Raw genomic sequence first — 14,264 nt, forward strand, 5'->3', positions numbered from 1 at the left:
CACACACACACACACACACACACACACACACACACACACACACACACACACACACACACACACACACACACACACACACACACACACGTTTGTATGAGTGATTGAGTTAGTTTGTATGAGTGAGTGATCGAGTTAGTTTGTTTGAGTGAGTGATTGAGTTAGTTTGTGTGAATGAGTGAGTGATTGAGTGATTGAGTTTGTTTGTGTGAATGAGTGATTGAATTCCTTTGAGTGAGTGATTGAGTAAGTTTGAATGAGTGAGTGAGTTAGTTTGTATGAGAGAGCGGTTGAGTTAGCTTGTGTGAGTGAGTGATTGAGTTAGTTTGAATGAGTGACTTATTGAGTTAGTTTGTATGAATGAGTGATTGAGTGAGGAATCGAGTTCGTTTGTGTGAGTGAGTGATTGAGTTTGTTTGTGTGAGAGTGATTGAGTTAGTTTGTATGAATGAGTGATTGAGTGAGTGATCGTATGAGTGAGTGATCGAGTTAGTTTGTTTGAGTGAGTGATCGAGTTAGTTTGTTTGAGTGAGTGATCGAGTTAGTTTGTTTGAGTGAGTGATCGAGTTAGTTTGTTTGAGTGAGTGATCGAGTTCGTTTGTGTGAGAGTGATTGAGTTCGTTTGTGTGAATGAGTGAGTGATTGAGTTCGTTTGTGTGAATGAGTGATTGAATTCCTTTGAGTGAGTGAGTGATTGAGTTAGTTTGAATGAGTGAGTGAGTTTGTTTGTATGAGAGAGCGGTTGAGTTAGCTTGTGTGAGTGAGTGATTGAGTTAGCTTGTGTGAGTGAGTGATTGAGTTAGTTTGAATGATGAGTGATTGAGTTAGTTTGTATGAGAGAGTGAGTAATTGAGTTAGTTTGTGTGAGTGAGTGAATGAGTTACTTTGTATGAGTGAGTGATTGAGTAAGCTTGTGTGAGTGAGTGATTGAGTTCGTTTGTGTGAGTGAGTGATTGAGTTCGTTTGTATGAGTGACTGAGTTAGTTTGAATGAGTGACTTATTGAGTTAGTTTGTATGAATGAGTGAGTGAACGTATGAGTGAGTGATCAAGTTAGTTTGTTTGAGTGAGTGATCGAGTTTGTTTGTGTGAGTGAGTGATTGAGTTAGTCTGTGTGAGAGTGATTGAGTTAGTTTGAATGATGAGTGATTGAGTTAGTCTGTGTGAGTGAGTGATTGAGTTAGTCTGTGTGAGTGAGTGATTGAGTTAGTCTGTGTGAGTGAGTGATTGAGTTAGTAAGTGTGAGTGAGTGATTGAGTTCGTCTGTGTGAGTGAGTGATTGAGTTAGTTTGTGTGAGTGAGTGATTGAGTTAGTCTGTGTGAGTGAGTGTTTGATTTAGTCTGTGTGAGTGAGTGATTGAGTTAGTCTGTGTGAGTGAGTGATTGATTTAGTCTGTGTGAGTGAGTGATTGAGTTAGTTTGTGTGAGTGAGTGATTGAGTTTGTTTGAATGATGAGTGATTGAGTTAGTCTGAGTGAGTGAGTGATTGAGTTTGTTTGTATGAGTGAGTGATTGAGTTAGCCTGTGTGAGTGAGTGATTGAGTTAGCCTGTGTGAGTGAGTGATTGAGTTAGTCTGTGTGAGTGAGTGATTGAGTTAGTCTGTGTGAGTGAGTGATTGAGTTAGTCTGTGTGAGTGAGTGATTGAGTTAGTCTGTGTGAGTGAGTGATTGAGTTCGTCTGTGTGAGTGAGTGATTGAGTTAGTTTGTGTGAGTGAGTGATTGAGTTAGTCTGTGTGAGTGAGTGATTGATTTAGTCTGTGTGAGTGAGTGATTGAGTTAGTTTGTGTGAGTGAGTGATTGAGTTTGTTTGAATGATGAGTGATTGAGTTAGTCTGAGTGAGTGAGTGATTGAGTTTGTTTGTATGAGTGAGTGATTGAGTTAGTCTGTGTGAGTGAGTGATTGAGTTAGTCTGTGTGAGTGAGTGATTGAGTTAGTCTGTGTGAGTGAGTGATTGAGTTCGTCTGTGTGAGTGAGTGATTGAGTTCGTCTGTGTGAGTGAGTGATTGAGTTAGTCTGTGTGAGTGAGTGATTGAGTTCATCTGTGTGAGTGAGTGATTGAGTTAGCCTGTGTGAGTGAGTGATTGAGTTCGTCTGTGTGAGTGAGTGATTGAGTTAGTCTGTGTGAGTGAGTGATTGAGTTCATCTGTGTGAGTGAGTGATTGAGTTAGCCTGTGTGAGTGAGTGATTGAGTTAGTCTGTGTGATTGAGTTGGTCTGTGTGAGTGAGTGATTGAGTTAGTCTGTGTGAGTGAGTGATTGAGTTGGTCTGTGTGAGTGAGTGATTGAGTTAGTCTGTGTGAGTGAGTGATTGAGTTTGTTTGTATGAGTGAGTGATTGAGTTAGTTTGTGTGAGTGAGTGATTGAGTTAGTCTGTATGAGTGAGTGATTGAGTTAGTCTGTGCGAGTGAGTGATTGAGTTAGTCTGTGCGAGTGAGTGATTGAGTTAGTCTGTGCGAGTGAGTGATTGAGTTAGTCTGTGTGAGTGATTGAGTTAGTTTGTGTGAGTGAGTGATTGAGTTAGTTTGTGTGAGTGAGTGATTGAGTTTGTTTGAATGATGAGTGATTGAGTTAGTCTGAGTGAGTGATTGAGTTTGTTTGTATGAGTGAGTGATTGAGTTAGTCTGTGTGAGTGAGTGATTGAGTTAGTCTGTGTGAGTGGGTGATTGAGTTCGTCTGTGTGAGTGAGTGATTGAGTTAGTCTGTGTGAGTGAGTGATTGAGTTAGTCTGTGTGAGTGAGTGATTGAGTTAGCCTGTGTGAGTGAGTGATTGAGTTCTTCTGTGTGAGTGAGTGATTGAGTTAGTTTGTGTGAGTGAGTGATTGAGTTAGTTTGTTTGAGTGAGTGATTGAGTTGGCTTGTGTGAGTGAGTGATTGAGTTAGTTTGTGTGATTGAGTTAGTTTGTATGAGTGAGTGATTGAATTAGTTTGATTGATGAGTGATTGAGTTAGTCTGTGTGAGTGAGTGATTGAGTTGGTCTGTGTGAGTGAGTGATTGAGTTAGTCTGTGTGAGTGAGTGATTGAGTTAGTCTGTGTGAGTGAGTGATTGAGTTAGTCTGTGTGAGTGAGTGATTGAGTTGGTCTGTGTGAGTGAGTGATTGAGTTAGTCTGTGTGAGTGAGTGATTGAGTTAGTCTGTGTGAGTGAGTGATTGAGTTAGTCTGTGTGAGTGAGTGATTGAGTTAGTCTGTGTGAGTGAGTGATTGAGTTGGTCTGTGTGAGTGAGTGATTGAGTTAGTCTGTGTGAGTGAGTGATTGAGTTAGTCTGTGTGAGTGAGTGATTGAGTTAGTCTGTGTGAGTGAGTGATTGAGTTAGTCTGTGTGAGTGAGTGATTGAGTTGGTCTGTGTGAGTGAGTGATTGAGTTGGTCTGTGTGAGTGAGTGATTGAGTTGGTCTGTGTGAGTGAGTGATTGAGTTCGTTTGTATGAGAGAGTGATTGAATTAGTTTGTATGAGTGAGTCCAAAATCTGTGAAACTTAATGTTTCTTGTTTCACAAGATATGTGAAACTTACCAAAATATGTGAAACTGAATTTACCTGATCTGTGAGCCAATGTGAGTGAAGAATTCAATTTATGACCTGATCGGTCACATGGTCTGGCTGCCATATTGGATCGACAATAAAATAAAAACGTAAAATGTCTTCTCCAGAACCATTTCACAGATTGATGTAAAACTTCATACATTTCATCGACTAGCCATAGGAAATATAGTTTGTAAATTTAAACGTCAAAGGTCACATGGTCTGGCAGCTATGTCGTATTTAAGCTTAAACCTTTAAAAAACATCTCTCAAACTGCTGAACCAATGAGATTCCAAATATTAAGGTTATCATCGACTACCCATGGGGATGCAAAGGTGATAATTCAAACATCAGTCATGTGGTTTGGCAGATATCTTGGATTAAAAGAATTAAAAAAAATCTTCTTTTCTGAAACTGCTTAACAGATTGAAACAAAACTTTTTACAATATATATATATATATATATATATATATATATATATATATATATATATATATATATATATATATAATTGTGATGTCATCAGAGACTTCATGTGGCAGTCATATTGGATTTGTGAAAACCCTTTAAAAATATTCTTCTTTGAAACCGCTGAACTAATACATGCGACACTTTAAATCATTATGTCCAATCAAAGTAGGGTTGTATCAAAGCAGGGCGACTTGGGCCTTGGCCATAACTGCTCGCAGTTGGGATCGCAGTTGTTGTTTTTGGGATCAAATGGGTCAAAGGTCAAGGTCATGGTCATCGCTAATGTGAAAAACACAATTGTAGCCATAACTTTTGAATGGATAAACGTAGAGGCTTCAATCTCAATGCCAAAATGTTCCATGTTGAATTATCTTTCAGAAACATCCTCAAAGATTTGACGTGCGACCTCTCGTTTCAAATTCATCTTCGTTGACGCAATTTAGCCTTGATGTACACAAAAGTGGTTGTTAAATACCCTAATAATCAATAAATATATGGATAATGTCAATGTATGTGACATAATAGGGTGCATGGATGATGTGGTTATACGGGCCATAATGACAGTGTGCCACAACAGTTGTGTGTTCAGTTAACCATTATTTTTGTTCAGAATGGTGAGACTATGCACTCTACGGATGCTACTAGTTTTGAGAGAGCGAGTTCATTAGTTTTGTGTGAGTGAGTGATTATTTTATTTTTATGTGAGTGCTTGAGTGAGATTTCTCGACCGACCAAATTAACTGCTTAGGCGTCCTGATCAAGGTCTGTGGCTGGATATATTTGTGTCCAGCATAAAGGTCGTATCAATTTTGGTCAGAATTATTGATCTTGTTTCCACTAAAAGGTCACCATCATGAGCCCCATGGTTGGTCAAGACAGGAATTTGGAATTTGGCCAGGGTTCCGGTAAACAATGGCCTACTATAGCAAAAAAACTGAGATCTTTATCATTCACACACGAATGCAAGCAGATGGGTCCCCAGCTTAATGTCCCTTCTGATTGACCAGGTGCACTCATTGATTCCACCAGAATGGACAGTTCATAGTTGGGTCAGGAATCAAACCCAGACAAGACTGCTGAAAGGCAATTGTGCCACCTCAGAGCTCTTCTTTCAAGTTCTCATTGCCATGTTCAAGACGTACTGCAAGTGGAGTAAACTGCCTCGGCATTGCAGTTCTTTGGTGTCCACTAACACAGTGTGTTTTCTATGCAGCGATCAGAGATGATGAAAGGCTGACGGCCGAGCAGATGGACATGCGGCGCAAGCAGAACATCGCCTATGAATATCTTTGTCATCTGCAGGAAGCCAAACAGTATGCTCGTCGAATGAACGTGTTTATTTATTTTTAAATGCGAGTCGTTAATGTGGCTTGGCCTGTTTCCTTAAATGAGTCCGCAGCTCATAATGCTGACATCATAAAATTCATTCTAAGGTTCATATCACGTGTACTATGCTGATTGTTTAAATATCTACTTGTAATCTATGTCAAAGTTCAATGTGTTTCTGAATACCCATGTTCAATATTGTCGTTTTTATGAAAATATATGAGCAAGTCTCTCATTGAGTCTTTGATTATGGTTAAAGAAGTGACTCTTGGGAAGACACATATCGGGCATAGATATGTTTTTGTGTCCTCATCGCCATTGTTGGTGAAATGGAGTTTTGTTTTTTGATTATAATACTCTTAACTTGCCCGTGCCCGTGGACTTGCTCCGGCCCGCGGTATGGTGGAGTGAATTGGCGGTTCGGGCTACGTTTGGTACTTGTATCTGTGGACTCGGCTTGGTTTTCCTTTGTGGGTTGGCCCTGCTGCATGGCAAGGAACTGGTGAACTGAGAGTGTGAGGCTTGGCAGTTTTCAAAAACGTGGATCTAGAGTGTGGGAGTCAAGAATATCTGAGTCGAGGAGGCCCGAGTCAAGGAGGTCCGAGCGTGCGACTCAAGGAGGGTATTTGCACGAACATTGTGAGGGTTGAACTGAGTGACTTTTGAACTGCGATTTTTGTGAAAAAACAGTGATTGTTGTGAAAAACATTTATTTGTTGTAGGCTTAATAAGCATAAATATAATGTATTTAGGGGGTGGGTGGAGAAGAGAAGAGTGAGTGGGTGGAGAGAGGAAGAGAAGAGGGAGTGAGTGAGTGTGAGTGGGGTGGAGGTGGGGATGAGTGCTTCGAGTGTGGAGGGAGAGGGACGGGCAGGGGGAAGGCAGGGAGTGAGTGGAGAGAGAGAGAGAGAGAGAGAGAGAGAGAGAGAGAGAGAGAGAGAGAGAGAGAGAGAGAGAGAGAGAGAGAGAGAGAGAGAGAGAGAGAGAGAGAGAGAGAGAGAGAGAGAGAGAGAGAGCAGTGTGGGAGCACGCACCCACACAGGATTATAATAACAGTCAAGGGTAGTGGATCAAGCAGGTCAGCCCGGGCAGCGCTGCTGATTGATAACATGAGCATCCCAAACTGATCAAGATGGTACTTGCTCTGCCAGGTGGGCAGCAGTTCAGAAGTGAGGTTCTTTTAGGAAGTTTAAATGTCAAATTATTGGGGAGAAGAGTTGAGGTAGTGGAGATGATGCACAGAAGGTTGGAAGTGTTTTGTGTGTGCAGAATATCTGGAAAGGAGATAGGGTGAGGTGGTTGGTAGGAAGATACAAGTTGTTACATGCGGATGGGGATGGAAGGAGTAATGGCATGGGAATAATAGTATCGGAAGATATCGGCAAGCGGGTAGTCAGAGTGGAAAGATGGGAGGGACGGATTATTATGGTCTGGGTGGTGATACAGAGGCAAATGGTGTTTGTTATGTCGGTCTGGGCCACAAACGGGAAGGACTGAGACTGAGAAGCAGGAATTCAGAGACGCATGAGAGAGGATGATGGAAATGGTTGATCTGGAGGTGATGCTCTGCATCGTGAGGGACTTTAACATGTATGTCTGAGTAGCAGAACCAGATGAAGAGGATTTTTTGGTAAATTTGATGAAGCGGACCATCATCGCCTCAGATATTAAATCCTTCCTCTTCTCCAATGGCTTGATTTCCGATCATCAATTTGGTTTCAGACCAGGTCACTCTAATCTGGATATGCTGCTTCTGCTCTCCCAACAATGGATGGAGGTACTCAATGCCAGACATGAAATCAGAGCCATATCCCTCAACATATTGCGTCCTTTTGACATGGTTTGGCATCCTGCCCTGCTCACCAAACTCTCTTCCTATGGTATCCAAGGCCATCTCCACTCATGGCTCGCAGACTTCCTCTCCTGTCGCAGTCACCGTGTGGCCCTAATTGAAGTTCTTTCATCCCCTCTTCCTCTCCAGGCTGGAGTTCCTCAAGGCAGCATTCTGGTCCCTGTTCTTTTTCTGATTTTCATCAATGATCTTTCCGACTCTCTGGAAAATCCTTTTTGTCTCTTTGCTGATGACTCCACCCTCTGCCGTACCATCTGTCATCCCTCAGACCGGCAAGTAGCAGCTTCTTCGTTCTCTGCAGATCTGGATAAAATCACAAACTGGTCCAACACGTGGAACATGTTTTTCAATCTGGACAAATCTCACACTCTCACGATGTCTCTCCGAAAGGACCATTTGGAACCCCCCCCCCCATCTACTTTCTCAACAATCCTCTGAAAGAAGTCCTTTCATTCAAGCTTCTGGGTCTCACTATCTGCCATGATCTTTTTTGGGAAAGCCACATTTACAACCTGGCCTCCAAAGCCAGTCGCCGACTGGGAATCCTCCGTCGTGCAAAGTCTTTCCTCGGCCCACGTGAGCTCCTGACCACATACAAAGCTTTCATCCGCAGCCTGATTCTGTACTGCTCTACCTTCTGGGCTGGTGCTCCTGCTTCTCACCTTTCTCGGCTTCACGCTGTGGAAACCAAAGCATTTAGGATCATTGGTATCTCTGGCGGTGAGTCTGAGTCTTTGGTTCTTCTCACTCTCTCACCTCAGGCGGGTCGGTGGTCTTTCTGTCTTCTACCGTCTCCTCTCCGGTCTCAGCCCCCCCCCCCTCCCCTGCTCTCTCTGCGATTTGTCCCCACCACATTTCCGCAGGGTGCGTAAGGTCCGCCAGCAACCCCCTTCTGGTAAAAATACCAAAATCACGAATCACTGCTCACATTCACTCTTTCATTGCTCTGTTTTTCCCGCCATTGGAATAAACTCCCTCACTCTTCAATCCCATTCTTCCCTCCAGGCCTTCAAAATAGCCGTTCACCACCACCTATTATCTTCCCCCATCCAAAACCTTGATCTTTTCTACCACCATTAATCTACTTCAAACCCACCACCTTCAAATTCCCTGCTTTCCTTCCTGAAAGTCCCTGTAATGTCCATCTTGTATACCCCATGTTCCCCACGCTATCCCTCTCCCTTCAACAGATCTCCTAATGTCTCTGTTCCCCACTGTTTTGTCCTTCCCTCTCCCACCCCTATTGTCTCATGCCCCCCTTGCTGTGCGTTGTGTGTTAGCTTTCATACGAGCCTCGACAATGTATACCAAAAAAAAATTAAAAAATTTGGTTGGGGAACGAGGAATAAAGAGGGTCGAGAGCTGGTGGTGAGGAATGAGATTGCCAGAGCTGGTTTATCATTTCAATTGCATGAAAGCCACAAGATTACCTATCGGAGTAGACAGCATAGAACAGAATTGGATTTGGTAGTGGTAAGGAAGCAACAGTTGTGGATGGTTTGGGATTGTAAGGCAGTGGAGGTAGAGCATGTTACCACCCAGCACAAGCCTGTGATGCCATGGATAAAGAAAAGGAGGGAGGTTAAGACCAGGGGTAGGAAGATTATTATGTGGGAGAAGTGGAGGGGAAACGTTGTCAGAGAGTACAAGGAGAGGATGAGGGCCAGGTATGAGCAAGTTCGCGAAGAAGCAGAATATTTTGAGTGGAAGAAGTACAGAGAGGCGTTTTTTTTTTGTATACATTGTCGAGGCTCATATGAGAGCGAACACAGAACACACAACAAGAGGGGCAGGAGACAAGTGGGGTGGGAGAGGGAAGGACAAAACAGTGGTGAACAGAGACATTAGAAGATCTGTGGAAGGGAGAGGGATGGGGGTGGGGAACACAGGGTATTTAAGATGGACATTACAGGGACTTTCACGAACGAAAGCAGGGAATTTGAAGGAGGTGGGTATGGGGTGGATTAGAGGGGGTAGAAAAGATCGTGGTTTTGGATGGGGGAAGATAAGACGTGTTGGTGAATAGCTATTTTGAAGACCTGGAGGGAAGAGTGGGATTAAAGAGAGTGTGGGAGCTTATTCCAAAGGTGGGAAAAAGAGGAATGAAAGCAGGAAGGTGAGCAGTGATTCGTGATTTTGGATATTTTACCAGAAGTGGATTGCTGGCGGACCTTCAGCGCCCTGCAGAAATATGGGGGGGGGGGGTAATATCGCAGACAGAGTAGAGGGGGGGAGCGAGACCAGAGAGGAGACAGTAGAAGACAGAAAGACCACCGACCTGCCTGCTGTGAGAGAGTGAGAAGAACCAAAGACTCAGCCTCATCATGGGAGATGCCATTGATCCTAAATGCCTTGGTTTCCACAGCGTGAAGCCGAGAAAGGTGAGAGGCAGGAGCACCAGCCCAGAGGGGAGAGCAGTACTCCATCAGGCTGTGGATGAAAGCTTTGTATGTAGTCAGGAGCTCAGGTGGGCCAAGGAAGGACTTTGCATGATGAAGGATGCCCAATTGGTGATTGGCTTTGGAGGCCAGAAATGTGGCTTTCCCAGCAAAGATCGTGGCAGATAGTGGCACACAGAAGCTTGAATGAAAGGACTTATTGAATCCAAATTTTGAATGATGTCAGCAACTTCATATAGTTTAGTGATGTTTGCAACTTTGGTAGCTTTATACCCTGAAGTGATTTCAGCCACTTTTTAGTTTATACAATTGAGTGATGTCAGCAACTTCAATCCCTTGAGTGATGTCAGCAACTTCAATCCCTTGAGTAGTGTAAGCAACTTTTAACTCCACACCGTTGAGTATAGTTGATCAAATGAAACACCAAATACTGCATTGGAGTCATCAGGAGAAATCTGGATCGGATTTGGATTTTGGGTGCAACTGCTCTTCTCTCAGACCCATGGAGGTGCAACCAAATGAGCCTTAGTCAAAATCAGTTTACAAGAGTTCATCTCTCTGCGAAAAGATAGATAAAGAATGAGAGGTATTAAGAGTAAACAAAAGATAAAAGAGCAAGTCCTTCTGGGTACGGGTTTGTTGCACATGTAGGTTAAATTCCAGTTCCAGGTTTACCCCACATGTGAATTGAATCTGCAGCTGATCCTTCCATCTCGATCAAATCTAATTTTTACAAACTGGATCCATCGTGTTTTACTGTTGTTTTCGTCGCTGTGTTTCTGCTTTTGTTTACATCCAATTTTCCATGTTAAATTGTCCCTTGTTGTGCTGTATTGTCGAATTTGTGTCCTTGTTAAAGTCTGGCGTACTCATTCATGGCTCGCGGAGATGGCTTGTTTGTTCTCGTGTTTGTTTTCACCTCACTTGCTTCATTTTTGCTGCTTTTTCCCCAACTATTTTCATTTCTGACCCAATGACCTTTTTTCTGACCCTTTTTCTGAACCTTTTTCATTTCTAACTACAATGTGTATGCAGTGTGCTTTGTGCACACATCCCCTTAATGTGAATTAATGGTAACAAACCCATTCATGCCAGCACCCTCCCCCCTCTCTGCTACCCCCTCATCCCACTCCCTCTCAGCTTCCTCGTCATCTCACCCCCTCTCAGTTTTCCTCTTGGGCTCCCCCCACTCCTCCCCCTCTCAGTTGCCCCCTCCCACCTGCACCCTCCTATATTCCCCCAGCCCTGCACCCTCCTTGTTTCCTCAAGCTTCCCCCTTTTTGCCTTCTCTCCTTGTGCCTTTCCACATTCCTACACCCTACAAGCAGCTCCTCCTGCTCTGTCCCTAACTGTGTTGAATGAAATTATTTGAGGCCCCTGCTCCATACTGACATCTCTCGATCCAGGCCGCTTCCGATAAGCTGGATATCATCTGTTAAGCAGAATCCTTCCTCTTACAAAACATCCCTGACCCCTTAGTGTCTGGCTATTGTCTCCTTTTGTTTGACCGACCAGAACCCCGTCCTGATGGTGGAGTCGCACTGAACATCAAGAACTACATTTTTCACTCTGTGTGTACTGCTCTTACACCTCCAAAACCTCAGGAGTTCCTTTGGCTGCGACTTCCCCTCTTGTTCCATCTCTTGTTCGTCTGTGTTGTACCATCATCCAAACAGTTACAACTCCATTAACATCTCCCTCTCAGATGACATGGACCAATTTTTAATCACTCATCAAAACTATCTCTTCCTCATATTAGTACATGAGCCAGACAAAATTTGAGTATCAAATTGGGGGACTAATTCCCACTATGATTTTTAGTTTCATCCAAGTATGATGTGTAGGAAAATGAATGACATATTAACTGAGTAGCTTAATGCCATTTTGGACGCCATCTTTAAAAATGGCTGTCATTTTCAATAATGATTCATGCAAATCAAAACTATGGCTCTATGGTACATTCTAGTTTTTGGATCTTAAAAGGTTAGAAAGTAAAGTTGTTCAGCATAAAATTCTGAGTATGCCTGTACTCATTTACACCATTTTGATACACACTTGTCTCAACTGTATGAAGAAATGTATCGGGGAAAAAATGAATACGTTGTTTGCCTACTATGCTTATAATTGCTCGATTAATTATGTTTAAATCGTATAAATGAACAATTTCATATTTTTTAAATGAATATCTACACATAATTCTACCTATTTGTGCTTCCATCATTCATTTGTACTGCAGCTGTAGGGAATTTGAATTTTCAAAAAAAAAAAATACTGCTCTCACCTGGTCTGGGGTCTGTGAAATTGGAAAAATGCCCTCCAGTATGTTGTACTATGCTCTCAACCCAAACCAGCTTGTGCAATTTCATTGAAATGGTCGGGAAATAGGCAACGTTATATGTTCTACTCAATGGCTATGTCTAGTCCTCTTCAAACCTCACCTCAATGCTGAATGAATTCTGAGCAAAGGTGTAGCTTTCCAGTATTTATGTTGCATACACTGATAAAAATTGCTAATTTGTTAACATGTTTTCATGTTAATCAATTTCATTACCACTATCACAATCATCTGACTCCTGTTCAATGTCATAAATCATCATCATCTTCTTGTGCCAAACTCTGCGGTTTACATGCAGCAGGGCACTTTAGACCACTGGTAAGCTTGAAGCATTTTTCATCACAGGTGACGGACATTGCTTGGTTACCTAGTTTCTCTCTTTTGGTTTCTTCTTGCCACAATTCTGCCAGAAACTTTGTGAGCTTTTGTTTTTTAGTTTCACTGCATGTCAGCAACGTCTTCAATTTTTTTTTTTTTTAATCATGTGACCAGTTCTTATTCTGTTGAATGTGACACCTTCCTGTGATCCTCAGCTCACACATTCAGAAGATTTGATGAACTGATTCCTGTAGACATCGAAGATCACATCAACACAATCACTTCCCTGATCAGCCTGCAGGGATGACTCAAATATATGATCAGAGCACTCTTCAAAACTGCATTTTTCTCTGTGCAGCTTCTTTATCAGAGCCAAAGCATCAATCAGTGCTGCAAGTGGTTCAGGGACATCTTCTGCAGGGTCCACCATGTTTTCTACATTTTCGGCAAGCACAGCTTTGTTGGTTTCCTTAACAGTTCCATCAACATTTGCCAGCGACCATGGTAACGGCCCAAAAGGGTGCCAAAACACGTCATGCATGTCAAGCTTTCAGTTCTGTGCAATGAGTATCATCATGACAAACAACCTCCTGTCAGCTTTCAGAACTATTTCCTTGTTTGTGTTTTTCACAGATTTCTTCTTGACTTCAACAAACACTTTCAAGTTCAGCTTTATGATTAGTCATATAAACCTTCACCTTTTTGAAGGAAAGTCAGGTCAGGTATGGGAGCATGTGCTGGAGCAGCGCTTCGCTGCGTCCACTTTCCACCGGTACTCCAGGAGCCTCTGTTTGGCCATCCCCCAGGCAGATGCCAGGCCCATCCTTGTCTCCTTTAGATGCTGAACGACTTTCTGCAACCACAAGGCATGTGGTTGGCCCATTGGCCTCCTTCATTCACAAGACTCCTTCACTGAGAGAATCTGGTGAGCAGGATCAGCACCAGGAAAACGAGCCACATGTCAATACAGCCGCAGCTGATGTTCATGGACTATGCAGGTAACAAATTTCATTTCAATCTCTCTCAGCAACGGCTTGTTGGACACAAAGTCCAACCAGGGATAGCCAAGGATTCTCTGAAGAGACATGGTACCGAAGGAATTAAGTCTCCATCTCAGATCCCTGGTCAGAGTCCAAGAATCACATCCCGTAGAGCAAGACTGGAAGCACCAAGGACCCAAAGACTTGGACTTTCGTCCTCCTCCACGGGTGCCAACAGTGCCACACCCCATGATCCAGTGAATCCATGACTCTCTAGGCCCGACCCAGACCTCTATTGACCTCTGGCTCACAGCCAGCAGAGATATGAATATCACTGCCAAGGCAAGTGAATCTCTCCATGACCTCAACATCTTGTTCTGGGCCCACATCCTATTTCTAATTGTCATCAACAATCTCTATGCCTATTTGGGAATCAGTGCAAGTTAAGGTTTGACTTGGTGGCACCTTTGAAGGCACTGCTCCTGAAATATCTGGTAAGCCTCCTTCCCTTTCTGCACTGCAGGTAGTAGGTCACTAGAAACTTCGGTGGCAGCAGCTACTCCAAGTCAAGATACTGACAAGATCTGAAGGGTCATGGCCAAATGGATTTGTCCAGTCGTTCTCCAGAAAGCCAACAATTGCTCGAACATCTGATTTGTGTTTCTTGATGCGAGAATTCTCGAGGTCAGGATGATTGAAATGAGCTTGGTCCTGGAGGTTTTCCTCACGAAGGTGCCTCACAGCAGCAGTACGATGTTCTGCTTTGAGATGGTCGTGCGATATCGCCCCTGACTCGAGATTAATGCCTCTCGTTCCCCCTGCAGTTTGTGTGTCCTTGTTGATTGTTTCTTCAGTTGTTTGATCGAATGCAGTTCGGCCAAATGGATGCCTTGTCTGAGCTGCACAGAGAAGTAGCCTTGCTTGAAATGCTGGTACAGCATTGGGCAGGTTTTTTTTTTTTTTTTCCAAGCTGTGTCATCTGTACGTAGTACACTGGGAAGTAGCTGCCAATTTGGTTGAACCAACTCTGTTACACATCTATTAGGAGTGACATGTTTAAAAATG

At 43.2% G+C, this 14,264-nt stretch overlaps 1 protein-coding gene across 3 annotated transcripts in view; it reads left to right on the forward strand.

The window, feature by feature from the left end:
* Window positions 1-14,264, forward strand: part of LOC147015141 (ras GTPase-activating-like protein IQGAP1) — a 255,416-nt gene that overhangs the window by 5,723 nt on the left and 235,429 nt on the right. For 2 of the 3 annotated variants that reach the window (XM_085849639.1, XM_085849637.1), the window contains exon 2: window positions 5,203-5,302. The exons of the other annotated variant lie outside the window; for it this stretch is intronic. In XM_085849639.1, coding sequence (XP_085705765.1) covers window positions 5,203-5,302 — 100 coding nt within the window. The remainder of the gene's footprint in view (window positions 1-5,202; window positions 5,303-14,264) is intronic. 3 annotated transcript variants of the gene reach the window in all.

This window comes from Eptatretus burgeri, chromosome 12 (assembly GCF_056783735.1).
Source record: "Eptatretus burgeri isolate ZD-2024b chromosome 12, Ebu_testis_v1, whole genome shotgun sequence".
Lineage (NCBI taxonomy): Eukaryota > Metazoa > Chordata > Myxini > Myxiniformes > Myxinidae > Eptatretus > Eptatretus burgeri.